This window comes from Numida meleagris, chromosome 4 (assembly GCF_002078875.1).
Source record: "Numida meleagris isolate 19003 breed g44 Domestic line chromosome 4, NumMel1.0, whole genome shotgun sequence".
NCBI classification, from domain to species: domain Eukaryota; kingdom Metazoa; phylum Chordata; class Aves; order Galliformes; family Numididae; genus Numida; species Numida meleagris.
The window spans coordinates 8,373,164-8,397,843 of record NC_034412.1 but is presented as its reverse complement, the minus strand read 5'-3'; the positions used below and the strand labels follow the sequence as shown (position 1 = coordinate 8,397,843).

Genomic DNA, 24,680 nt, shown 5'->3' with positions numbered 1-24,680 from the left:
TTCAGGCCCGCAGGGTGGAGGGCGGCCTCCCCTTCGTCATCCTACAGCCCCACGCACAGGCCTAATTCCTCTCTGCCTGCCCCCCAGAACTACAACTCCCAGAGCCCCCTCCGCGCCGCAGGACTACAGCTCCCAGCATGCACCGCGCGGGTCGGCCCTTCCCGCGCCCCAGTCGCCTAACCCCGCCTTCCCGCGGTGACGCATGCGCACTTCGGGCGGGGCGCGGGCGGAGCATGCGCGGCGGCGGCTCTGCAGTGATAGGGGGGGCGCGGAGGGAAGGGGGGGCGGCAGCCGCCATCTTGGGCGCTGGGCGGCGAGCGGCGGCGGGCAGCGGCAGGTGAGGTGTTCCGCGTCGGGGCCGAGCGGCCCACTTGTCTTCTATGAGCGGCGGCGAGGCTCTCTCTCCGCGCGGGGCTGAGTGCCGGCCGGGGCTCGGCGGGCGGCGGCGGCTTCCTCAGCGCTCGGGGCCGGGGGTCCGCGGGCCTCCGCGGTGCGGCTGTGACAGCGCTGGGCCGCCTCCCCTCAGCGCTCGGGGTGACGCCGGGCCGCGCCGCGCCTCACGGAGCGGGCGGGGGCAGCGGGGCTGTGCGGCCAGGCTCTCCTCGGCCCCGGGGAGGGGAGAGGAGGGGATGCGCGCCGGCTCCGGCCGCGCCGGGCTTGGCCGTTTGTTTTAGTGGTGGGGCCGAAGTGGCAGCCGTGGGGACCAGGGTGGGCTCGGTGTGGCACACGGCGCATGGGGAAGGGCCTCAGCTACGTGCCGGGTCAGCCCGAGCAAAGGTCCTTTAATCGGATCAGCGGGAACTTCCCCGGCAATCATTCATCCGCACTGCTGCTGGGACGTGAATTAGCTCGGTGGTGGCTTGTCACCTCCAGCTTCCTCTGTGGGAAACCTGCTGAGGCGCAGAGCGGCTCTGCTGATGCTGTGCTGAAGCGTAAAGTGGGCCCCTATCCAGCAGCTCCTCTGGATGCGTTTCCTCTTCCTTTCTTCCCCGGGCCGGGCTTTGGATCCTGCAGAGCTGCAGGAAACGCAGCCTTGTTTGTCGCCCGGTGCAGCTGACTGCTGTCCCCAGTGGGAAGTGACTCCCCCTCAGCTGTGTGATTTCAAGATCTGTTTTCTCCTCACTTGAGGATGACAAAGCTGCCTTGAAGCTTTAGCCTAAGGCTGCCAGAATCTGAGCCTGGAACTTTCCCAGATAGGCACATCTGGGTGGCTTAGGTTGCTCAGAACTCTGGTTATTTTACATTTGTATGCACACATAGACTTATGCGGGTATGTGTCTTGCTGGGCAGCGTTAGCATGAATGCCATCAGAGCTGTAGTTACTGCTTTTTTTTTTTTTCCCCTTACAGTAAAAGCTAGACTTGTCCCAGTGAGTCTTGCTTGCAGGGACAATCTCCAGTCTGATGAGATACTGCTGAAATGCCTACTTCCATATTTTCCCTGTCAGAGTGGAGGCATCTTTCCTCTTCTGTAGACAGTGCCATGTTACTGACATCTAGTGACAAAGATACCCAGCATTCTTTGGGCTGCAGACGGGCCATCTTTTTTTCCAGCTGTTTGTGAAGTCTCTGAAGGATATTATGGCTGGCTTCTCCCTTCCTCTTGAGACACCATGCTCCTAGTCTTCAAAGAGTTGACTCTTGAGGGTGCAAGGGGTTATATCTGTAGTCTTTTGAAGCAGAGATAACAGAAACTTCTCTCTGGGGTTTGATAGTGTCTCAGGGTTTGTGTGGTGGGTTTTTTTGTTTGTTTTTTTGATGGAGTGGGAATGCTCATCAAACAAAGCCTTTGTAAAGAACCTTCATGTGACCCTGGTTAAACTTTTTGTGGCTTTTTCGCTTCTTGGTGCAGAGGTGAGACAAGGCTATCTAGTGTAGCACAGTGTCTTGCATTGTTTTCCTGAGCTTGTACAGCTAAAGGCTGTTAACGTGTTTTAAGGCGGAGGGGTGTGTGATGCTTTAATAACGGAGCCTGTCTTGTTTCCCTGTGTCAGGATTTCTCCCATTCCCCACTAGGCTGGCGGCGTGCAGCACGGCACACAGAGGCAGGCTGTAGGAGGGGAGCCTGCTAAGAGATCAGCATGCTTCTCCTCCTGCCCACTGGTTGTGGGGATTTATGGGATTGGGTTTAAAATAGGAACGGTTCCTCTGAAACCAATGGGCTTATCTCAGTAGCTCTTTAGCTCGCGATATGCGTCTTAATTACATTACGCAGCCTGTCTTCCCCAGGATTGCAGCTACTCTTTAAACCCAGGTGTGGTCCATGGCCTCCTGGAAAGTGGCTAATGCAGCCCTCTAAGCAAAGCTTACGTGCTCGGATTAGCTGGTGCATGATGACATTGAGGTAAGCCTTAAGCCTGTAGGTTTGATAACGGCTAGTGCTAGCTTGAAAAGACTAGTTTCCTAAATAGCTTGTTTGCCAGAGCAGCCTGACTAATCTGCCTCCTGCTTCTACTGCTGTCATTTGTCCAAGATCATAGTGACTTCTGGAATGCAGAAACCGTTACAGTTGATTTGCCCTTGGTCCTGTGAGAGCTGCAGTACCTCTCCTGGCTTCTTCCTGGATGAGAGCTCCAGCAGCTAATGTACCTTGAACTGCTTAGCTGGATAAGCTCATTAATGCACAGAAGTCTTACTTACTGTTAAGTCAGAATCCAAACTTTCTTTTAATAGACTACTAAATGGGTTGGTTGCTCTACACCAGCTTATGGACTGACTTGTGATTGCTTGCTGCTTCCAAGATGGACTCTGTACGTAATAAACGCTCCTCTTTTAATTCAAGGTGATATCAGTGCTGTGAGGAAGCTCCTAGTCCCTTAATGGCAGTGACAATCCCAGAGTAGCTGGTTCCTGAGCTCACTGCTGATTGTTTCGCCTTATTCATCCTCTGTCCTTGATGACACAGGAACCTCCATGATGCTAACGACTTGTCTTGGAGCAGAGCTGTGGCTGACGTGAGCTTGTCTGCAGGCACACAGAAGTCCCCTTGCACCTGTTGGTCAGGCTTCAGTGGCTTGCTCTGTCAGTGGCTGAGCAGAAGGTAACAAAGCAGGCCGTGTAGCATGCTTATTTTCACACCTGTAGTGCCAAACCTCTTTTTCTGGAGAGGTCTCTCTGTAGTAAGAGTGGCAAATGCACAGCTGGCTTAGTGAAATACAGCTGTTCCTAAAGTTGTGTTTTAAAATCAGTGGACAAATGCACTTGCATGATCATAAAGCTACCAGAGCTTTCTAAATCCTGAGGCTGCTGGTGCTTGGGTGGTAATGTGAAACTAGCTACAGTGTAAGAGCTGTCTCTGCTGCCAGGCTGCTCCTGAGCACTTGAGCTGCAGTGTTACCTCTGCATATTGGAAGAGGGGACTGAAGGGTTTTGCTGCACAGACCTACGCTGCAGTAGGCAGGCCAGGTCTGGGAGCTCAGCAGCTGCTGTCTGTGCTGAGGTGGGGCTCTGAGAAGCTGTGTTGGAGGGTTGCAGGCAACTGCACTTGCTTTTTCCTGAATGAAAATTACTAATATATTCTGAGTTTTTATGGTTGCTCCACTCCTCATAAGCTGTGCTGTTGGCACATTGCTAGTGATGTGTTTCCTCTAGTCCATACCTCATTCTTTCAGGGCTAGAACAAGCAACTCTTACTTGGTATATACCACTGCAGAAAACTGAGTAGCAATTTGTTATTTTTCCTGAGCAATGAATATGAGCAGATCAGCTGTTTTGTGCTCAACTCTGTGCATGCAGTCTCAGAAGTCAGGCAACAGTGTTGTGAAGTCTGTTGTGCTGGTTGAAGCTAGTGCTGTTCTAAATGGTGTCGCTTGGAAGGCTTCAGGTTACGGGACATCCGTATTGGAGAAAAGCACTCGTTTGAATGTCTGTGTACATCCAGGGTTTAGGCTAAAATTCAGCTTTGTCTCTCATTTCCTAATGAATGGGCAACTGCAGAGAGGTGTGGACGCTGCGGCTAGTGCATCACATCCCTGGGCAGCTGCCAGGCAGGCCAGCCACGTGCTGCACCCCAGAATTGAAGCTGCTGACAGCCCAGCATCAGGACACTGCTGCACTGAGCTGCGCTCCTGCTGCATGCAATCCAAGTGCGTGGCACAGTGTAGGTGTGAAAGGGCAGAGTCTGGCTTTTAAAGGAACACCTGGCGTTAGGTCTGAAGTGCATTCAAATCCACATCCCAGCAGTTGGTTTTCATACATACTCCTTTCTGTAGCAAGCTTTTAAGATGGTAACTTGGCTGCCATGGTTACCTTAATGTTGTCCCTTTCACCTGGGTGAAAAGGCATGTAAGTGCATGTGAGTATGTGGTCTGTCTCTGATGCTCTTCAGGATGCTTCAGCGTTCTATTTATGGTCTGGAATAGAAGTGTATTGGAATGTGAGCATTTGGCAGCAGGGCAGGAAGCAAACTGGCCGTAGGTATTTGAAGGAGCGGTGTTCTGTCAGATCTCCAGCCCCTGCAGCTAGCTGCTTGGAGAGAGAGGGCTCTGTTGGAAGAGGACTGTTCTAAATCGATCTGATTAGTCACCAGCTGGTGCAAATTCAGTATTCAGATGGATCTTCTCAGCACCTTAACCAGAATAAACCCGTCTGTGTTACAACCAGAAAAATAAGGCAGTAACTAGCAGTGTGGAGTGGGTTGCCATATGTTCAAGCTTGTGAAACAGAAGGAACGGAGCTCTGAAAGTGTGGTTGACAGACCATTAAGCCAAAGGCTTCAGCTAGTCGCCTTGGCTTCCAGGCACTTAGAAACAGTCAAAGAAGTGCTGGGCTTTGCTCTTCACTTGTCTTGCAATGAGCTTTTAGCCCGAGGAAACTCAAAAACAGTGCAGGGCAATCTCCCTACAACAGGCTGACCGTGGAGAGGGGAAGAATGAGTCACTGGAGCTGATTGAGCAATGCAGTTACTGGGAGCTTTCTGAGTCACATCGCCTAGCGCTGCGAGCCGATGAACCCATCTCCTGTGGTGGATTTCTTACTCTGGGGCCTCCTGATTCCAGCAGCCGTGAGTCACTGAATGTCAGTTACAAATTAATCTGAGCACTGTTCCCTGCAGTTCTTAACCATTGCGGGCTTTTTCTTTTCAGATCAGCTTTGAAAATGAAGCCTGTTCATGATTTAAAAAGGTGTGGAACATCTTAGCAGGTCAGAAGTGCAGCACTGAACTCCTTCGTTACAGTAACCTTGAAACAGTTGAAACAAGTATCTCAGAAGCTTGTTCTGAAACACAAAGGAGAGGATCAAGACAAAGCAAGCTTATTTTCACTGCAGCTGCTTCAAGGAGAGCCATTGTCTTCTTTAAGAGCCGTTCTCTTTGCTAGGCTTTAAGCAACTTTCTCTTGCATGGCGCTCTTTGTATAGCTTGCTTCTCATCTGTTCATATATCCTTGGGCCAGTCATTCCACCTCTTGAGTTTCCCAGCTGTGCGGACCTGCTCTGATGAGCTGATGGAAGTCATTGTAGTGGGGAGGGAGTATGAGCAGTTCTCATTAGGAGAGGTGGTGGTGTTGGGCTGCACCAGCAGGCTGGGGTGTTGTCAGTGCTTCCCGGGCTTCCACCATGGAGACACTGGTGAAGGGACAGCTCTGTCGCACCAAGCTGACAGGAAAATAATTATAAAGCCAACTGACAGAGCAGTCCTGATTCTTTGGCTGCACGTGTAGTAAGTGAAACTACCACCTCTGGCATTAGCCAAGGATTCACAAAACAGACTTCTCCAATGCCTGGTTGGGTTACTAGTATAGCTCAGCTAATGTGCATCAGCTGGTTGGGGACAGATCTCTCTGCGTGGTCCTGTTTAATAGCAAATGACGATTTGTGGTACGAGTGGTCTGGGTGAATAGTCCTGTTTTCTTTTAAAAAGTACTGTATGCAGATGTGAAGCTATTTGGAGAAGGAAGGGTAAAGTGGGTCAGAATGACAGATGCAGTGGTGGGACTCATGAACCTTGAATTTAGTGTTCCACTTTATAAAAGGTATGATGATACATATAGAAAGTAGGCAGGTTAGGGAGTTAAGGCAATTCTATCTTTACCTGCAGTGTGAACAACCATCCTGAAGACTGAATTCAGTGTGATCTGCTGAGTGGTTGTTTTTTTGGTTTGTTTTAGAAAGCCAAACACTATGAACCACCAAGAAAATAGATCAAAGCAGGGTGCTTATATTGTCTACGCCATGGTTTGCTTACATCCTGAATAACTTGTGTGGTTTTGAGTTTCCTTCCAGAAGGAAAACATTCAGAGGAAAGCACTGAGAAAGACCAAAGCGTGGAGCAAACTCCTCCTTGTGAAGAGGAACTGAGTTAGGTAGGAAAACGCCTTTGTGGGAAAGAGTGGTTGAAGGCAGTGGAGATCAATGAAATCGTGTGTGGCCTGGAGAGATTTTTAAAGACTTAGTGTTTGTATAACACTGCATCTGCTCATCATCTGACACTCTGCTTCTAACCTGCAGGCAAGCAGTTGACCCCCGCTGCCTAGAACTGTGATGCAGTTAAAAATGCTGATGTTTTTCTTCAGAACTTAAGTGACCCTATTACAGGGCATGTTCTCACCTAATGTATGAGAAAGGATAGCCTCCTTATCTCAATCAACATTTAAAATACCTAGATTTTCCTAAGAGAGGGCTTTTAGTTTCCAACAGGAAGCTTCATCAGCAATCTTCTCTGTGTTTTTAGGACAGTAGTAAACATTCTAAGACTTTCAGAAAGTAGTTGGCCTGCCGTGCTAGCAGGATGCTTGGTTTTGTATATGCTGTGTGTCTGATCCTGTTGTTCATCAAAGCAGATGTTTCCTTTATGCTAAAAATAGTGGAACAAATAACTTAAGCAGCATTAAAGCCCAAGAGGGAGATTATATTTAAGACTAGGATGTGCTTTCTAGGAATCTTCTGGAAAGGGTTTGTAGGATTCATGTGATCCAGCTTTGACCAGTTGCGTAAGCTTCCAGGAGACTCTTCTCTACAGGTCTGAAAGAGGATGTGAGAACTCTGCATCAGTTTTGGTAGCAATGATACGTTCAAATGTGGAAGCCAGCACTGCAGCAGCCTGAAAAGACATCATTGTCTCTTATCTGGAACGAGTGTTGATGTTGGTGCTGCATGAAGCCACAGACAAGTGGTGGGAGGCAGCCTGTTAGTAGCCAGGGGCACAGCCAGCAGAATGTGTGAGTAAAAGCCATGTGTGAGCTTTGAGATGTGAGCTCTTCTGTCTTTCTCACTGTTTTGACTTGACAACTAATTTTTAAAATATTTTCTTTCCTTGCAGTGAGAAGAAGAATCTATCAGGTAGCTGAAGATCAATAGCAGAGAAGTATGTGTAGTGTGGCTCTCTGAGAACTCATTAGGTGTAGCTAAAAATGTTGGTGTAAAGGCTTATGAAGTCTAAAGGCTTATTTCTGAAAGTAAAAGTAGTTACTGCACTATTAAAATATATATATTGATTTAGCACAGAATTTGCATCTACAGTCTCATGAAGTAGCTCCTTTATTTTCTTGAATGTAAGCGTTAGAAGATTCTCTTAATGCTGCAGGCTTCTGTACTGGAGGCCCTTCTGGTTCTGATATGCTCATTGCTTTTGTATTCTTTTTCTGTGACCTTTGAGATGATCTGAGACAAGGTCAGTTTGACTTCGTTTCTGCTGTCCCTGAACAAACAATATCAGTTTGCTGTCAGCATCTGTTTCTAGGCTCACCCTCCCTATCCTTTCCACCCACCCCACACAAGTGGGTGTAGGCTAATCTCCTGAACAGCAGTGTGGGGATGGTTGGTTATCTAATGTTCCAGGTGATCGTCCCAAGACCTAGTTACACGACTTGCCCTATCATATGTGTAGGGCACTTCCCTGGCCTAGGCAAACCAGCCAGGTGTGTGAGTGGGCACTGTGACTGGGGTTGAGGTGAAGTAGGAGTATGTATGACTACCAGAACGGGGTCTGATAAAGTAACTACAATTTGGAGAGGGGAGGGGGAGGGGAAACAATTTGCCTCTGTAAGATGCACCAGCTATGCAGATCTCCTCAAAGCAATCTCTACAGAAGGAGAAGGTCAGCAGTTTAAGAGGGTGACTCCAGACACCAGCCCCTGCTTGAAGTGGCTTATGGCTCAGATCTTCTGCTCTGATGGCCCGTTGTGGCCAGACTACTCTGTTTTGACTCTGAAGCAAAACTCACAGATGTAATTCAGTACTGCTGCTAAGGTACAGGAGAGGCTGTAACACTGCTAAATAATAATTATTGTGGTTGATTAGTTGAAGTAGAGTGACTCCTTTCCTCTGGTCATCATAGTTTGTGCTGTATCTGTCTATCTTGAGTGCGAGTTGCTGGTGCTTCTAGAAATTAAGTCCAAGAACCCAAGCTCAAGATACCAGTTCTAAGCTGTGAAAGCAGTTAGAACAACACGTGGACTCCACATGCATTGTGGCTGTTCCCCAGCACCTTTTGCTTTATTAAACTAGTATACTGCTTCTGGTCTTGATGTACAGTGTTACTGGCATATGGATAAGCAATACTCTGAACGAGCTGTTGTCATTAGCCAGGCAAGCTTTTTAGGCAACTGCTAGCTTTTTGTATCTGTATGTTAACACAGCCCACCCTATGAGGCAGCTGTGATCCCAGGCAGGTGTGTGTGGAACTCGGTCAAGATGCTGCTTAAATAATCATTATCTGCAAACTGGATGGTTAGAGGGATCTTTTTAGGAACTTGATTGCGTCTTGTCCAGCAGGATGAATTACTGGAGCAACTAGAACAATGGCTATTGCTGTGGAATCCATTATTTCTTCAAAGTTAGCGGTCTTCCTAGGCAAGCAATGATAAATCAGTGTGTACTTGCTGTGAAGATCTCCTTGCTGGACCGTGATCTAACTTGTATCTCCATCACTGCAGGGATGTGTGCTTCATGGTAGAAATAAAGAGTCTGTGATTTGCTTGTAGTTCCAGGCCTGTGTCTTCTCTTGCATTCAGTGGAGAGGCGTGACACTTCTCATTCTCGAGACTCGTTCTGTCTGTTCTGATGAATGGAACGAGCAGTCTGCATCCATTTCAGTGCTAATATTAAGTTTCAGTCCTGGCTACAGATTGCAGTTGCACACAGTGCCTTGTGTGCTACTGGATGCATGGCAGCTGCTGCTCACCTAGACCTCACCTCCTGAGTTGCTGCAGACAAGCTCAGGAAGTCGCTTACTCAGGCTTTTGCTGGGATTCCTGTGGTGGCTCTTTAGGTCTGGAACAAGGCTGTTAGTTCCTTGTGGGTTTCCTCACTGAGTCCTTGCTAGATGTGCCCTCTGAAGGACGGCTCTGTAACAGACTTGAAGGAAAATGAATGGTAAAGATTGGCTTAGGCCTTTCATGGTACGTACAGTCTGTGTTCCCAAGGCGTAGGGCAAACCTTCCCACATAAAATCCGAACAGATCAAAAAGTATAGCCTCAAACTACAACAGTAAGGCTACTTCATTCCCCTGTGGTAAAGCACTATTTTCTAATGATAGTCAAGGGTAAGTAAGGAGCTCTGTACTCTCTTCAGGGTGCGGCTTGAAGGAGACAGATGCTTCTGCTAGCCTGGGTAGGTAGAACAATGTGAATTAGGTGAAGTAGCTGTCACCATCAGACTTCCAGGAATAGCTGTGGGCATGCCCACCACCCGTCCCTCCCTGCAACGTGCTGGAGTTCATTACTTCTGTGTCATCTAGGTGTGTGCTATCAGGGCCTTGCCACCGTGGATGATACAAGAAGTGCCTCGTGTGGCATGTGACAAAAGCTGTTCATGCCCTGGCTAATAGCCAGCGGAAGCCAGAGCCTGTGCCTGCCCTGCTGTTTGTCACCATGCAGCCTAACGTGTGTGCTCTCTTGCTCCAGGTCTTAACCAACATGGGAAGAGAAGATTAAAGTTCCATCATGATCGGAGGCTTATTCATCTATAATCACAAAGGAGAGGTTTTAATCTCTCGAGTCTACCGGGATGACATTGGGTAAGTGCTTCTGTTGCATCCTTGGTCTTTGCACTTCTGTCTAACTTTGGTGCAGACAACATCCCAGAGCTGCTGTGTTCTGCATTAGCTGTGCATGCATGTAAGACTGCAACTCAACTTGCTGCTCTAGGCCTAGTTCTGAAATAGCTGAGCTTACTAAGCCCAGATCACCTACAGATGGTAGTTAAGGATAACTTGCAGGCGAAGCTAGGACTTCTTTCTGGATTTAGAGACATGGCTGTTTGTCCAAGTGCTTCAACAACACAGGCTGCCATTGCAGGAGTCTGCCAGCCTCACTGTAATTGTTAAAACGTTACGGGAGGAGCGATGTGGGAACTGTCTGCCACGCACTGTAACCAGGGTTCTGAATGAGTTTCCAGCTCAGGTGTCTGGTATTGTGTGCAGGCAGAAGGCTGCATCTGTTCTTTGGCACTTCAATGCTATCAGCAGTTTCATAGTAGTCACCTCTGTACTCCAGTGTTCTGTGCCATAACTCTGTATGCCAGCCTTGTATGTGTATTAGGTAACTAAAGTTGTGGGAAGCTCTGAAACACTTCAATAAGTGTAGATATGTCGTGCTTCACGTAAGTGCTAACATTGCTCACTTCCTTTCTGGATATAAACTGTCTAGTGGAGGTTAAAAGCTGAGTAGAAGTAGCAGCTCATGAAGGGTTCCATAGTTTCATTGATGGGATAGTAGTTATCAGTGGTATCTGTAGTAAGGCTTCACCTTGTGAGCTTTAAGTATCTCTTTACTTGTTCAAAGTTGACTAAAGCAGAGTAAAGTAGCAGTTCTAAGTATGGCCAAACTACCCCCAAGTCTTCCACACGTGGCTGAGCCAAGGAACATTTGTACTTCTGAAGCAGAAAACTGCTGCCCGTGGAGTTTCTGCCTCTCCTCTTCTGTGCTAACTCTTTCAGTCTTTTGCAAGTCTGCTAGCTGGAGCTCCTCAGAGCAATTCCTGTACCAGATCTGACTTGTGAAGTTCCCCTAATTAATGGGAATTATGGTGACTGAATTGAGGTAGGCTGGATTATTGATGAAGTTTGAGAATGTGTTGTCCATGGGGCTAGAGGCACTGTCACTGCAGTTCCTGGCAATAAGAACTTGTTTTTTTTTGTGACTTGCACACTTAAAAGATTGCTCTGTACTTGAACTGATGCTTCTAATTTAAAAGATGTTCTGGCCCTCTAAGTGTAAGCTGAAGAGTTAAATATTTCTTTTAATGTAGTGATCTTCCACGACTTTTGTCTTGGCTCGTTCTCCCTCTAGAGTGACTTAGTAAGAAGTACTTTATTACATATTGAACATCTGGTGGGGCGAAACTAGAAAATTGGATTTCCTGCCTGATCCAGTGTGTTTTCTTTCAGCTATAGGTGCCAAAAAGATCCAAATGTTCTCTAGAACTTTAGGAGTTAGTGTTGCTTTGAGTGAAACTCTTCATTCAATTTTTGTGAAAGTATCTCAGTGTCAGTCTTGTGACTTAGTTAACAGCCAGCACCTGCTCCACCTGAGCTTACTCCTTCTGAAACAGGCCTTCAAACCCAGTTTGCGACTTCTAGATACATAACCTTATCTAAGCAAGTTGTCTTAGAGCAATTATGACTTGACTTACAGTGATCTCAAGTAACAGTATCTTCAGCTCTATAGCGAGCAAGTGAAGTTGGATATCCACTATTTCCTCTTCTGAATGTTAGTGTCAATACCAGATGTACTTGACAGCTTTTAAGTGCCCTATCTTGCCTTCAGAGGGAGCGCTTATGCTCTCCTCTGTAGAAGTTGGTTTCTAAAGCAAGCATCTGATAGATTTCTGGAATACTTCAGTCATTTAATTCTTAATTGATAGATCTGAAGTGCAGGGAATTTTGCCCATCTGGCTTGCTGGGAGGGAGGCTGAAAGGGACATAGGCATAGCTGCTGTCTTCTTCATGGGGGTTCAGAGTGAGTGACCTGTAAGACTCCCTGGTCGTGGCACTTGCCTTTGATGTTCTGAAGCCTCAGCCTATGTATTAGGAGAGATTAAAAGCTATCCATGGTGATGAGAACATCTCCCATTGCATAGTTAAAGAGACTAAATAAGCATATACTAGCTCAAATGAGCGAAGTGGTAGTCATTTAAGAAGTCCTTCCCTTGGCTCTGATAAAGGCAGAAAACAGTCCCCACAAAATTTGGGCTTTCTTTGCTTGCAGCTTAGGAGAATGGCTTTAGCGCATGTAGTGCATCTATCTGTGCAGCAGCTAGTTGCATGCATGAACAGCCTCTTAAAAATATAGGCAAAGTACGATGCGTTTAATTCAGGATACCATGGAGGGCTCTATTGTGACAGTAAACGTCTTGATTCTCAGTGACATAGTCACTAGGAGAACCTACCTGCTTTTAAAAATGCAGCTATTTGATTTAAAAAAAAAAAAAGCTATTTTAAATTGAGCAGCTTACATGACAAACTGCATGCACTTTAAATAGGAGTTTGGTTTCTGAGCTTCTAATACATCATTTCTGCTTCATGGCTCTCGATCCTTAAGGAAAAAGTGCAAGCTGGATAGAGCAGTGTCTGAATCTGCAGAATGTGCCGTATCTCTCCAGATGTGCTCAAGCTCTATCGAACTTGCTGTGTTTCCTGGTGGCTGGACCAACCCAGGAAGCATCAACCCAAACAGCTTCAAACGAGAGTACTGCCATAGCAGTGCCCGTTCAGACTTGCAGCCCTGTTAAGAGGCGTATCAGAAAAAGGAAACCTGGGACTCCGTGGTCTCTAGGCTGTGCCTCAGATTGAGGGTTCCTTTCTTTTTTTTTTTTTCCCCACCAAGGCATGCCACGTGTGTTAGCGGAGTAGCCTAGATATCCGAGATGTGATATGAATACAGCTCATTTGGACTAAGCACCCAATTAGTCCCGAAATTCAACCGAACGCAAGTCTGTGACACTGGCAGTCTGACCATGGCGTGTCTGTGTTGTGCCATGCGAGGCCTTCGTTGCTGCCACAGCTTGTTACTTCCCAGCCAGTACTTCCTAGGCCTTCTGCTCCCAGGGGGAGGGGGTGCTGTTTGGTCTCTCCTTATCTCTTTGGATTCATTGTGCCTTGTGTGTGTGTGTTTCTAACCCTTTCTCTTGTTGCTGTCACTCCTCCTTTCTCCGCTGGCGCCATTTCTGTCCATCCCATCTCATTGGCTGCTGTAGCAATAGGTAAGAGACGCGTGGTAGGCCATGACTGGCATTGCAGTGGGCAGTTGGTGTGCTAGAAAAGCTTCACTGACCTGAGGCTTCTCCTGTAGCACACACCAGTCTGACTGCTGGTTCTAGCACTAGTCCTAGTGTGTTAGGACTTGAGGCTGGGAGGGCTATCACTCCAGAGCAAGCAGAACTTTCCTTGAAAAGCTTACTGGAGGGGAGGAGTGGGACTTCTAGATGTTGTTTTACAGTAGGTTAACTACTTTCTTGTGGGGGAAAAAAAAAATCAGATATTAATTTAAATCAAATTCACAAGCCTTCTGGAGCTGTAAAGCCTGAGAAGTATTTGAATGCCAGAATTTTGCTTACAAGGGAGGGTGTTTACTGATGAGGCTTCCGCTAGGAAAAAACACCTACTATGATAACATATGTTCCTCTGAATATCCTTTGTTTGCAAACTTGGAACTGTCTGCTGGACGGTTATGAGCATTTGTATGTATCCCTGCTTGCAAGGATGTTACTGCTATCTGCTCTCAGACATGGTGTGCATAATTGGTACCATGCCCTTGACACTGCAATGAGGAGAGCCACTGTTGTACTACACAGTCTCAAGAAAGAGTATGAGTAATAAAGCACTAGAGGTGTCTTGGCTTGGTATGTAGACTACTGCTTTTAAGTCTGTCCTGTTATATGAAGCCCTCAGATTTCTTTGCAGTGTTCTTAGTATTGGTGGATTTTGACTTAATTTGGGGAGTTTATCCTGACTCGTAGCTACAGGATGTGAGAACTCCATAGCGTGGGAAAGCTGACATCCAGAATATCATGCAGATATCCATGTTTAGCTAGGACTGATTTGTTCCCTGTCAGTGGTGTACAGATAGTGGAAACTAGCTTGGATTAAAGATGTTAGCAGCTAGGGGGAAACTTGCACAACACCTTTTCTGCACCGTGCAGGACTCTTTTCCCATCATAAATGGTACTGGATCATCCAGTGCACATAATGCATTGCTGCTACTCTCTGCAAGAGATCTGCTCTGAAGCATAGCAGGCTAGAAAGGACACGTAACTGGAAAGTCAGAAATGCTCCTAATCCTGCTTGCTGCTTTCAGCCTGCCCTCCATGGTTCCTGGGATATGGAGGTGAGATGAATCTGAGAACTAAAATTGCCCTTCGTGGTGTACACAGTCTGTGCACAGTACTGACATTTATATAGTGACCTGGGCAGATTTCCTGTTTGTTTTAACTCAGAGGTATATCTGGGTTAACTGTCACATCATTGGAGACTTCAGCTTTGTTTTGGGGCAGGAGTATGAAGGCCTGGGCATGTAGCATAGATAATAAGTAGCCCAGTCAAAACCAGGCTCTTTGAGCCACACGCTTTTTTTAGTGTTTGTTCCTGGCTATGGCAATCGATCAGCAAAATAAATGGAAGGTTTTCTCTGTCATCTGACTCCAGGTGGAGGTTAGCTTCTCCTTCTGCCTGCAATTAGAATTGTACTATCATACAGAACTGCAGAGACCAGTAACTTTATTTCGTTGAGTTTGTATAGGATTTTAATGTCCAACTCTGCTCAGAGCCTTCATTTGTCCCTCTTGGCTGTGACATCCCTGGGCACTTAGCCTAAGTAAGCTGGGTATGTGTAGTCCAATGTCTGACTGTAATCATATAAGCAGAACTGTGCAGCCGAGCTGTTTTTGTGCACGTCGTGGTAACTTATCTTTGGTCTCGTAGGCGGAATGCCGTGGACGCCTTCCGCGTCAATGTCATCCACGCACGGCAGCAGGTCCGCTCGCCTGTCACCAACATCGCCCGCACAAGTTTCTTCCATGTCAAGCGTTCCAACATCTGGCTGGCTGCTGTCACCAAGCAGAATGTCAACGCTGCCATGGTATTTGAGTTTCTTTACAAGATGTGTGACGTGATGACGGCTTACTTTGGAAAGATCAGCGAAGAAAACATCAAGAACAACTTCGTGCTGATCTATGAGCTGCTGGATGGTGAGATGTTTCCCGTCAGCCTGCTGTATGATATTGCATTTGGTCCTTCTGTAACCCTTTCCTTCCCGCGGTGGTTAATGTAGTTGGCATGTCTCTGTGTCGCACTTCTGGCTTGTGGCTCTGAGCTATTTGTCTTTTACTCTCCTATAGAAATCTTGGATTTTGGCTATCCTCAGAACTCCGAAACAGGGGCCCTGAAGACCTTCATCACTCAACAAGGCATCAAGAGTCAGGTAACCAGAGGGATTTTGGGGTACAGCATTGCTCTGCTGGCTAATTTTCTGTAAGCTTGTTCAAGAAAGTGCACTTAATTACCCAACTAACTGTTTGACCTGTGCCGGAGTAGACTGAGAACATCCTGGCAATAATGTAGCTCACTGGCATCTTATTCTAGGAGTCTATATTTGTGTGACTTCATGCTCTCTGGCACCTGGTAAGGTGTGAGAGGAAGGGCCCTGTGTTAGGGTAGTGACAGTCCCTTGCTTGTAAATGATTGCTGCCTTCGGGTACTGATCTGTGTCACCTTCTGACAAAGAATAAACACATCTGCCTGCTGAATGAGATATAACTGTCCTGTGTGAATCTCACTGAGCAGGTCTATTCTTTGCAAGTCTTTGCTTTTAGCTGTCAGGCTTTCATGCCTATCTTTGAAGTGGAATATTCTTCAGCCTTCTGGATCTTGCTGGCAGTCAGGAAACTGATGTTATTCTGCTGCTCCCTGTAACATCTTTGCAGATCACTAGGTGCATCCTTACAGTCTGGGATATGTCATGTTAGAGGTGAGATTCTCCACTGCACCATCTGGCTCAGTAGTAACCCTTGCAACAAAGCTTGTGTGGGAATAGAAGATAAAGAGCACCTGAGGAGAGAGAGACAGAAACTGGACTGTTTGGGGGAATGTTTTGCAAACTAGCTCCATCTTATTGCTGCAGGTTAGTCCTCAAAAGTAGGCTTCTCATCCCAGCTCATACTCAACCTCTGAGAAACCAAAGGACTGCTATAGTAACTGTTTCTTGTGTTCCTGGGGGATATTGCTTACCTTGTCCCTCCAGCAAAGCTATGCAACTCATAATGAGGACTTATCCTAATACTCAGTTCTGTCATCTATTTAGTAGGTGAGTCAAGGAGAAGCTAGGAGTTAGTCTGTACTGTAGCTGTCTGCAAAATAGATCTGTGTGAAATTTCAGACCCAAGGTGTAAACAGAAGTGAAGTGTTCAGCAGGAGCCTGCCTGGTGACCGTAGGGATAAGCAGAGGTCAAAGTCTCTGGAGACTGTTTTAACTTCTTTCATGAACACTGACTTCCTAAGAACTCCTTTTAATCTTCTAATAGCAAGGCTAGCTGTATCTCAAGAAACTTGAGGGGAAGAGAGAGAGAGAAGCTGCCTCTGAGCAATGTGTCTTCTGCTAGAACAGCAGTGTTTTGCAAGAGGGCACGTGTGTATCAGTGGCCAGATGTGAGTGCATCCGGTCTCAGTCTTCCATTCAGAGCCGTAGTGTAAATCTCGTTGGCCTTCTGCAGTCTGACATTTTGGGCAGTCAGCACTCAAGACAGCTGAGTCAGCTCCTGTTCCTAGGAAAACTACCACCCTCACTTCCTTCCCTATTTATTTTGCTTTTGTGTGTTTTAACAAACTCTTATGCTGTTTGTGCACACAATACAGCCATGGCATCTCACCTCGTTCAACAACAGGCTATCTTTCCCCTTTTAAAGAGGAGTTCCAATCTGCAGCTTTTGATAAGTAACAGCCCACAGTTGTCTGCTCTGTTGGAGTTTTGTGCATCCCAGTTCAAAAAGAGCAGAAGCAATCCTTTCCAGACGTAGTATTTCAGGGGGAGCATTGGAAACAGAACTCTCCATGTTTCCCTGTCTGCTATTTACTCTGGCACATCTAGCCTCAAATTCCTCCTTCACGTACAGCCAATTTCTGACAGATAGGTTGGGCTAAAATCTGGGACTGGATCATCTGTTATCCACGTTCCCTTATCTCTGCTTAGTTCATGACGGTGTTTTCCTTGGGCTGTGTCCTGCTGACTTAAAGGAACAAAATCTGCATTTATGGCAGAATTTCTAAACTCCGCTTTTTTCCTTTTCAGTGAGGAATTGAATACTCCACCCTTTGTGGTTACAGCAGTCTTTCCAGGGCTGGTGGTCTGGGGACAGAGAAGAGAAATACTTTGTACTGCAATGAGTACTTACCTAGGCAGCTCCCAGTGGGGTATAAAATGCTCTCCCTTGTCAGTGTTCTGAGAATGGCTCTGTTTGCTCAAGGAGTGACCAGGTCTGGCAAGAACAAAGCTGCCACTGGTTTTAAACTGTGATCACATACTGCCACCCTGTGGGCCCAGTGCAAGGCTGCTGGGGAAGGACCCACCTTAACATTCTGCTCCACTCTGCTGGAAGAGGCAGGATCAACAAGAACACAACTTCTTACAGGACCGGGTTTTATTAAGATGCCTGCAGTCCTGGGTGCCATGTCCTCAGACTGGGCATCTGTGCTGTGGTAAACATCCACAGCTTGCTTTAGGAATGGCAACGTAAGGAGTCTGCTACTGGGAGGGGTATTTAGCTTGTTTCCTCTGTCCTACCTTGCATTTGGGTGGTATGTCATGGGCCAAGCCTGAAAAGACTTTTCACTGCTAGGAAGGTGTGCTGTGCTTTCTGAGCTAAAGATTAAAGCTCCTTGTCTTGTTTGTGTTGACTCGCTACCTAATTAGCAATGAGCTGGCCTGCTTTGTTCCTGTCCTGAGGTAGCCTTAAGCCTAACCTGCCTCTTTCTCCCTTCCTCCTTTTTCTTGCTATTGACCTGCTTGCCTGTCTAACCCTGTGTACACCACACTTGCTGCTATACAACATCCACTTCTTCACTTTCTGCGTGTGATTGGACCCCACCTGTAGCATCAGGTAGGAAACCTGCCGGTGCCTCTCAACACAATCCTTAATGCTCATAGGAGGCTTAGAGCACGGACGCTGTTAGGTGTGTGTTAGGTTGATGCTGGAGAGCACAACTGTTGCCCCAAATGGCATATTAATGACTGCAGTCATTGAGAAGCAGTCGTTGGTGACCAGCTGCCTCATGGCCCTGGGGTCTTACGTTGTACCAGGGTGCAAACTGCCCTGTCTCCCTTACATACAGATTGATGTGACAGCTTGTCAGATGTGGTTTGAATGTCATCAGTGGAGCCCAGTCCTCCTGACACCTAAATGTGGCCTAATGTGCAGCTAATGAAACGAAAGCAGCTTTCCTGCTCTCTCTGTGGCTAATGTTTAGTTTGGCCTAGAATTTCCTGTGCTCGGGAGGGAATGCTTTTGTGACACAATCGCGAGGTGTGTGACAGTACTTAAAATCTCAAATGTCAAAAGTATTTCTGTACTGTAAATGGCAAGTGCTTTGTTTTTGTTTTAAAGTAAGCTTTCTTAGTCCTTCAGTTTATCTGGAGGTCTAAGGTGTTATTCTTTCCCTTCAGACTAAGGAAGAGCAGTCCCAGATCACCAGCCAGGTGACTGGACAGATTGGGTGGAGACGTGAAGGGATCAAATATCGTCGCAATGAACTCTTCCTTGATGTGCTGGAGAGTGTGAATCTCTTGATGTCCCCCCAGGGTAAGTGGGAACTATTAAGGTGTCATCTTCCCCCCCGCCCCCCAGTAATAGTTGAGTGCATGAGTATTCTGAACCATGCTCTTCTCTGCTCCAGGTCAGGTTTTGAGTGCCCATGTGTCTGGCAGAGTGGTGATGAAGAGTTATCTGAGTGGAATGCCAGAGTGCAAGTTTGGCATGAATGATAAGATTGTCATTGAAAAACAGGGCAAAGGGACTGCGGATGAAACGGGGAAAAGGTAAGAGGCACATGATTAAAAACTATTTGCCACCAGGGACTCTTATGAGATAACAATGCTTGGTAGCTCTTCTGATTTGACAGAAGCAACTTATCTTTTTTCCCTTCAGCTATCACTGCTAATTTTTCTCTGGGAAGATCTGTTGCTATGTGAGCTACTAAACTTAGGGCCTCAGTTCAGCAGGTTTTTCTATAGCAGGACTAGTGTCAGCAAGTGGAATGACTTTTGTGTCTTTGGTGACTGAACCTCATGTCTGTACAACAGCAGATGTCTGGAGCAGTGGGATGCTCCGGGATATCATCTCTAAAATTCAAGCATAATGTTAAGTGGGGGGTCTTTGTACCCGGAAACATTTTCTCAAGGTGGATTCTCCCAGAGCTTGTCTCTGGCAGTTCTAGTCAGTACAGAATCTCTTAGAGGTTGTAGTCAGCCTTTCCAAGAAACAGTGAAGGAACCCCTCTGACCATAGCCTCTTCCACCCAGATTGTTTTTATAAATCAGAACGGTGGCCATGCTAATATGTAAGCCCCTGCTGCTGTCACACAGGTGGCTGTATGGTCTGGAGACTTATCCCTTCTGGGAGCCCAGCTGCTTTCCTTCTGAATATGCCTCAGTCAGTATGTGCCTTAGAGCTGAAGATGGGTCTTGTGCCTTCATCCCAAGCAGGAAGGCAGGAAAAGGGGGAAGCAAAGGGACTGCCGCTCTTCTCCCACTAACCATTTTTGACTCAGCTGTGTTTCTTTTGTTGTTTTGTTTGTTGTTTGTTTTTTTTTTGCTGACCACCCAGTGAATTGGGAAGGTAGATAATCTGCTTCAGCTGTGTGCACTCTGCTCTTCTCCCTGTCTCTTGCTTTGTGTGACTTGTGCATGTAATTCAGACCTCAGACACTTTCCGAGATGGTTCCCATAAACAGAGCTGAGCTGCTATTTGCCTTTTATCTCAGAACCAAGCCAAGAGCTATCACTTCACTGTCACTTTTAAGCTGTCTTTCTTGTAACTGAATCTAGCTAATAAAATGGATAAGCCTCAAGTGGCTGCCCAGTGGGGAAATACCCCAGGTAAAATATGTACCTAGGCCTCTGAAGAGTCAGCAACACTGCCCAGAGTTCCTGTACTGTGAGTGCTTTCACCTGTAAGTGTGTTATTTTCTTAAGTTACGGAAGCAGAACAGACAGGGATTCTTGCTGGGTGGTTCTGCACAGTCAAGGTTCTCCAGGAGGCAAGAGGTAGGAGATGTCAGTGTGCAGAAGCATTTAGCAGAGGTTACCCAAAGGAGCAGCTGCTGCCAGTTGGTTTTTTGACCTCTGGCATGTGGCAATGCAAATCCTGAGTAATGCTGCCTGAGACCTGGGGTAGTGCTAGGCAGCATGGCTTTCCCTATAACATTCCAAAGAAACCAAGGAACTTGTCTGCAAATGTTGACTGTCATCTGGACAACAAATCAGGAATGACTAACTCCCACTTGTGAAGCACAAGCTACACCAATGGCTTGTGTAGATTGAACAGGCAGTCAGCCTGGGATAAGTCTGCTTTCCATTTGTGCAGGCAGTGGTGGCTCATAGGACAGCTGAACCTGCCTGCTGTGTATACTGTCTCTGCACCCTGGTATGGTCACCCTGTTGCTCTTAGCAGTTGAGGCAGCCTAGATATCACAGCAATATGTTGCAGCACCTTTTCTATACTTCTATCTTTTCTGTTGCCAACTAAATTCTCATTTTATGATCCCTTTCAGTAGATGAAATGAATTCTTGGCTAATTGTAGGACCTAGCCTTGAGAATATCATCTTAGCTACTGGATCTCAACACAAGCTGAGTGCTGTCAGGCGAGGCTAGTGCACCTAAATGCATAGATGATAGCTAGGTATGTTTTTGTGAAGCAAAAGATAACTTGTGACATAATATTCTAGTCCTTAGCAAGTCGATGACCATGTTGGCTTCTCTCTGAAATCAAATCACTTGCTAGCAGTGTAGAAATCAACAGCTCTGAAGAGATTTCTGAGCAAGAAACCTAAACCTCACATCTCCTAGCCGTGTGGCAGTGGGATAGCTTTGTGGACAGGAAAGTGTTTTCTTATTACTGTGCTGCAAGAAGACTTGGGCTAGCAGAGTTGCCCTTGCAGTATTGAGGTGCTGCTGGCAGGCAGACCTGAGCTTTGTGTTCCTCTGGCTGCAACAGAAGTGTCTCAGCTTTGGGGAGAGGAGGAAGAGAATTGTTTCAAAAAATTGTCTTGAAATATGACTTCGGTGGTAAAGCAAGGGAAGTCTGAGCCAGGAGGCTGCTGTCCCCTAAATCTCTCCCTGCCTCCCCATTTCCTGGACACCTGCAATGGCAACGTGCTCTGTAGAATAGTTTCTGCCTGAGCAAACTTCAATGGTGCCAAGACACTGGGGCTGCAGCTCGTAGCTGTTTAACTCTGTCTTGTGTTTTAGCGGCAAACAGTCAATCGCCATCGATGACTGCACTTTCCACCAGTGTGTGAGGCTCAGCAAGTTTGATTCTGAGAGGAGCATCAGCTTCATTCCACCAGATGGAGAGTTTGAGCTTATGAGGTACGGTGTGGGGGGATGAACAAGCTGGTATTGGCATATGCTTGCTGCTGGTTTGGGACAGACTTGCAGCCCTTGAGTACTAGACCATGATACACTGGCCTTCTTTCTTTTCAAAGTGCAATCTGTAGATGTCCCATAAGTCCTTATTTTATAGGTGTGGTAGAAACATAGCTGGATGGCTTTCTTTCTCTGCTTGTTAGCATGCTCTGATGGTGGTGGTTGTTAAGTTCTTAAAACTGCTATCCATAAACAGGGTTATTTGGGAGGAGCCTCCTTGAGTTGGGACTCAAGAAGCTATTACCGCCCTAGGGTGGCATGGATCTTACTGGTGTTTCCTTCTAGGATGGCTCCCCTTCTGACTAGTGCTTCTAGGCAGTTCCCAATGTGCAGAGGCTGCCTCTTTAGGAAACTGGTACAATTTGAGAGCCTAAGGGAGTGAACTCTGAGCTCAGTGTTTGCTGTTGCTTTTGAACCTGCAGATACCGAACCACTAAGGACATCATCCTTCCCTTCCGTGTGATCCCCCTGGTGCGGGAGGTGGGTCGGACCAAACTGGAAGTGAAGGTGGTGATCAAATCAAACTTCAAACCTTCGTTGCTGGCCCAGAAGATAGAGGTAAGCTGTGGGCCTATTCTGTTTCTCTGCTTGTTGTCCCCTGCTGTGCTGTGCTGTCTTCACAAATGAGTTCTCAAACTTGTACAGGACTAAAGTGAATTGAGTGCCCTACAGGTGTGTGGTGGTGCTGCTGTGCTGTGGAAGAAGACTGCTGTGGAGAGGGGAGGTGGGAGCTGTTCTGAGTTGCACAGTCAGCCTTGGTAGAAGCCTAATTCCTGCAGCAACTGTTTGCTTCATGTCTTGGCCACCCTGAAGAGTTCACATTACTCTGTGTGATCTCAAAGTACATGTAAGACAGGCTAAGGATAGATTTGCAGCTTGGTCCCCTCAGATTGAGGCTTACCTCTCTACAGACAGGCTGTCCAGAGCCTGATACAACCAGATCTCCCTTCCCAGCCTGGTATCCTGCTTGAGTTCATTTGCCTGACCAGTCAAGTTTCTGGCTCCACACCTGGAGCCTGAACTGGGCAGCTTTGTCCCTGACCGTTGCAAACTCTGAAAACATTTGAGCCTTTACTTCAAAGCAAGGAATCATATCCTAGAATGCCTTGTGGTAGCTGATGTTTTTTGGGCCCTGAGATGGGGAGGGAGGGAGAGAGAGAGAGAGAGAGAGAGAGAGAGAGAGAAGCCTGAGGGGTTTGGGACAGCAGCTGCACTGTCCTGAGAAGCCGCCTATGCCCGTGAGATGGCAGAGTGGCCCTGCTGCATTATTGCTTCTGCTCACCATGCTCTGCCTTCCAGGTCCGGATCCCAACACCCCTCAATACCAGTGGAGTGCAAGTTATCTGCATGAAAGGGAAGGCGAAGTACAAGGCTAGTGAGAATGCCATTGTGTGGAAGTAAGTGAGCTTGCTGGTCAGGGTGCTGTGTGGGTAGGATCTGGGGAGGCAGTCTGTTCAGTCTGCTCGGTCTCTGTCTGCACTGAGCATGTGTAGCGAAGGGGACAACTAACTTGTACACCTTGTCACTTCTGTGCTTTCTCTGATAGGATAAAACGAATGGCTGGAATGAAGGAATCCCAGATCAGTGCGGAGATCGAGCTGCTGCCCACCAATGACAAGAAGAAGTGGGCTCGGCCCCCGATCTCCATGAACTTTGAGGTGAGTCCCTGTTTCCCTTCCAGGGTGCTGCTAACCTTAGAGAGGCTTTGTCCGTCCAGCCCCTTCTGGTGTCCCGGGAACTGCACAGTTCTGAGTGCTCCCTGTGCCCAGCTGTTGTGTAACTGTGCCTAACATGACACCAGCCAGGTGGCAAAGCTAATGAGAAAAATATTGTCCTTTCAGCCACTGGGGTCTGTCACCATGCATGTGGGGAGTGATGGCTCTTCATGCCCATTTCTAGATGCGTAGCCCACGGGTCCTGAGGTGGTTGTGTACGGAGAGCATCTTACCCCCATGTTCCAACTTGCTTTGTTGCCTTTCCTTTCCTCAATAGGTTCCATTTGCACCCTCTGGGCTGAAGGTGCGTTACCTGAAAGTCTTTGAGCCAAAGCTGAACTACAGTGACCACGATGTGATAAAATGGGTGAGGTACATTGGCAGGAGTGGGATCTATGAGACCAGGTGCTAGCCCCAGCGGGCTGGCAGGCTCCCTCTTCTCCAAGCCATCCTCCACGTTTCCTCAGTCTTCAAGTACATTCAGAGAACATCTGCCTGGCCCCTCTATGCAGATCGAAAGACCCTGTGGCTCACCTCGGGAGCAGACTCCCCTGCCTGTGCTCAGTTACCACCCGCGCTGCAGCTGAAGTTCAGAACCCGGTTGTGTGCAGGGGTGCAGTCAGCCTCCTGCTCCCTGCCCAGGGTGGGGAAGGGCTAGTCTAACTCCCATCCTCTCGTGATCTTTCTAGGGAACGTCCACCATTAAACTACTCTTCTGTTGGTGTCTCACTACTTGCATCATATCCTAGTATTTTTGAAGTTCTTGTGCATATGTACTCGTAGAATAGACCTAAACATAGACTGGACAAATCTTGAGTTGAAGTTACCCTGGCTTCTGTACTAGCTATTGCTGTTGTGGTAGATGTTGCTGGCCAGTCTGGGATGCCTGAGGTGGTGAGTTCGTTGGGCTTCTGCCAGAGGAGGTGGTGGGCTCACTGGATCTTGCCACCTTCTTCTTTCTCGCAAAGTCTTCAGTATAGAGTCCTGCTTTGGGAAGGTTTGTGACCAAAAAAGGATGAGGGTTTAGACTCTTGCTGGTGTGTATGTGGGTGGCACAGCATTTCAGGTCCATAGAGCACTTACCCCACCTGCTGCTGGCTCGAGCCAGTCATTCCTTTCCAAATGAATTGGAAATACGGCCACCTCCATCCCAGGGAGCGTGGGTCAGCCGAGCTCTGTCAGGATGCGAACAGGGTCTGTCCTCTGAAATCTAAAATGCAACTGGCACGAAGAGCCCCCTGCCCCAGCCTGCCCTCTGTGCACTTCTACCAAATGCTTCTGGGCCATAGGAATGCTGCTGCTACCCACAGTCCCGCTTCTGGTAGTGTGGTCTCCATTTTGTACACTTCGTGATTTGTCCAGCTCTGAATCTAATAAAGTATGTAGAACGGAGAA

At 47.4% G+C, this 24,680-nt stretch overlaps 1 protein-coding gene across 2 annotated transcripts; it reads left to right on the top strand.

Moving 5' to 3' along the window:
- Positions 198–24,680, top strand: AP2M1 (adaptor related protein complex 2 mu 1 subunit). 2 transcript variants are annotated; one of them, XM_021394457.1, is made up of 12 exons: positions 198–337; positions 9,843–9,955; positions 14,858–15,123; positions 15,274–15,356; positions 18,022–18,027; positions 18,591–18,726; positions 18,821–18,962; positions 21,394–21,513; positions 21,993–22,128; positions 22,870–22,967; positions 23,117–23,228; positions 23,563–24,680. In XM_021394457.1, the coding sequence occupies exons 2-12, from the start codon at positions 9,882–9,884 to the stop codon at positions 23,695–23,697; spliced, it is 1,308 nt and encodes a 435-aa protein (XP_021250132.1). In that variant the 5' UTR covers positions 198–337; positions 9,843–9,881; the 3' UTR covers positions 23,698–24,680. The 2 variants fall into 2 exon arrangements, with proteins under 2 accessions (XP_021250132.1, XP_021250133.1); XM_021394458.1 differs by lacking the exon at positions 18,022–18,027 and having other exon boundaries at positions 23,563–23,707.

What these genes read in the sequence shown, in the direction of transcription:
- AP2M1 (XM_021394457.1), top strand. Translation starts at nt 9,882, where the DNA reads ATGATCGGAGGCTTATTCATCTATAATCACAAAGGAGAGGTTTTAATC. An exon ending in GTCTACCGGGATGACATTGG is followed by an intron (nt 9,956 to 14,857) that starts GTAAGTGCTTCT and finishes TTGGTCTCGTAG; the next exon opens with GCGGAATGCCGTGGACGCCT. An exon ending in GGAGAGTTTGAGCTTATGAG is followed by an intron (nt 21,514 to 21,992) that starts GTACGGTGTGGG and finishes TTGAACCTGCAG; the next exon opens with ATACCGAACCACTAAGGACA.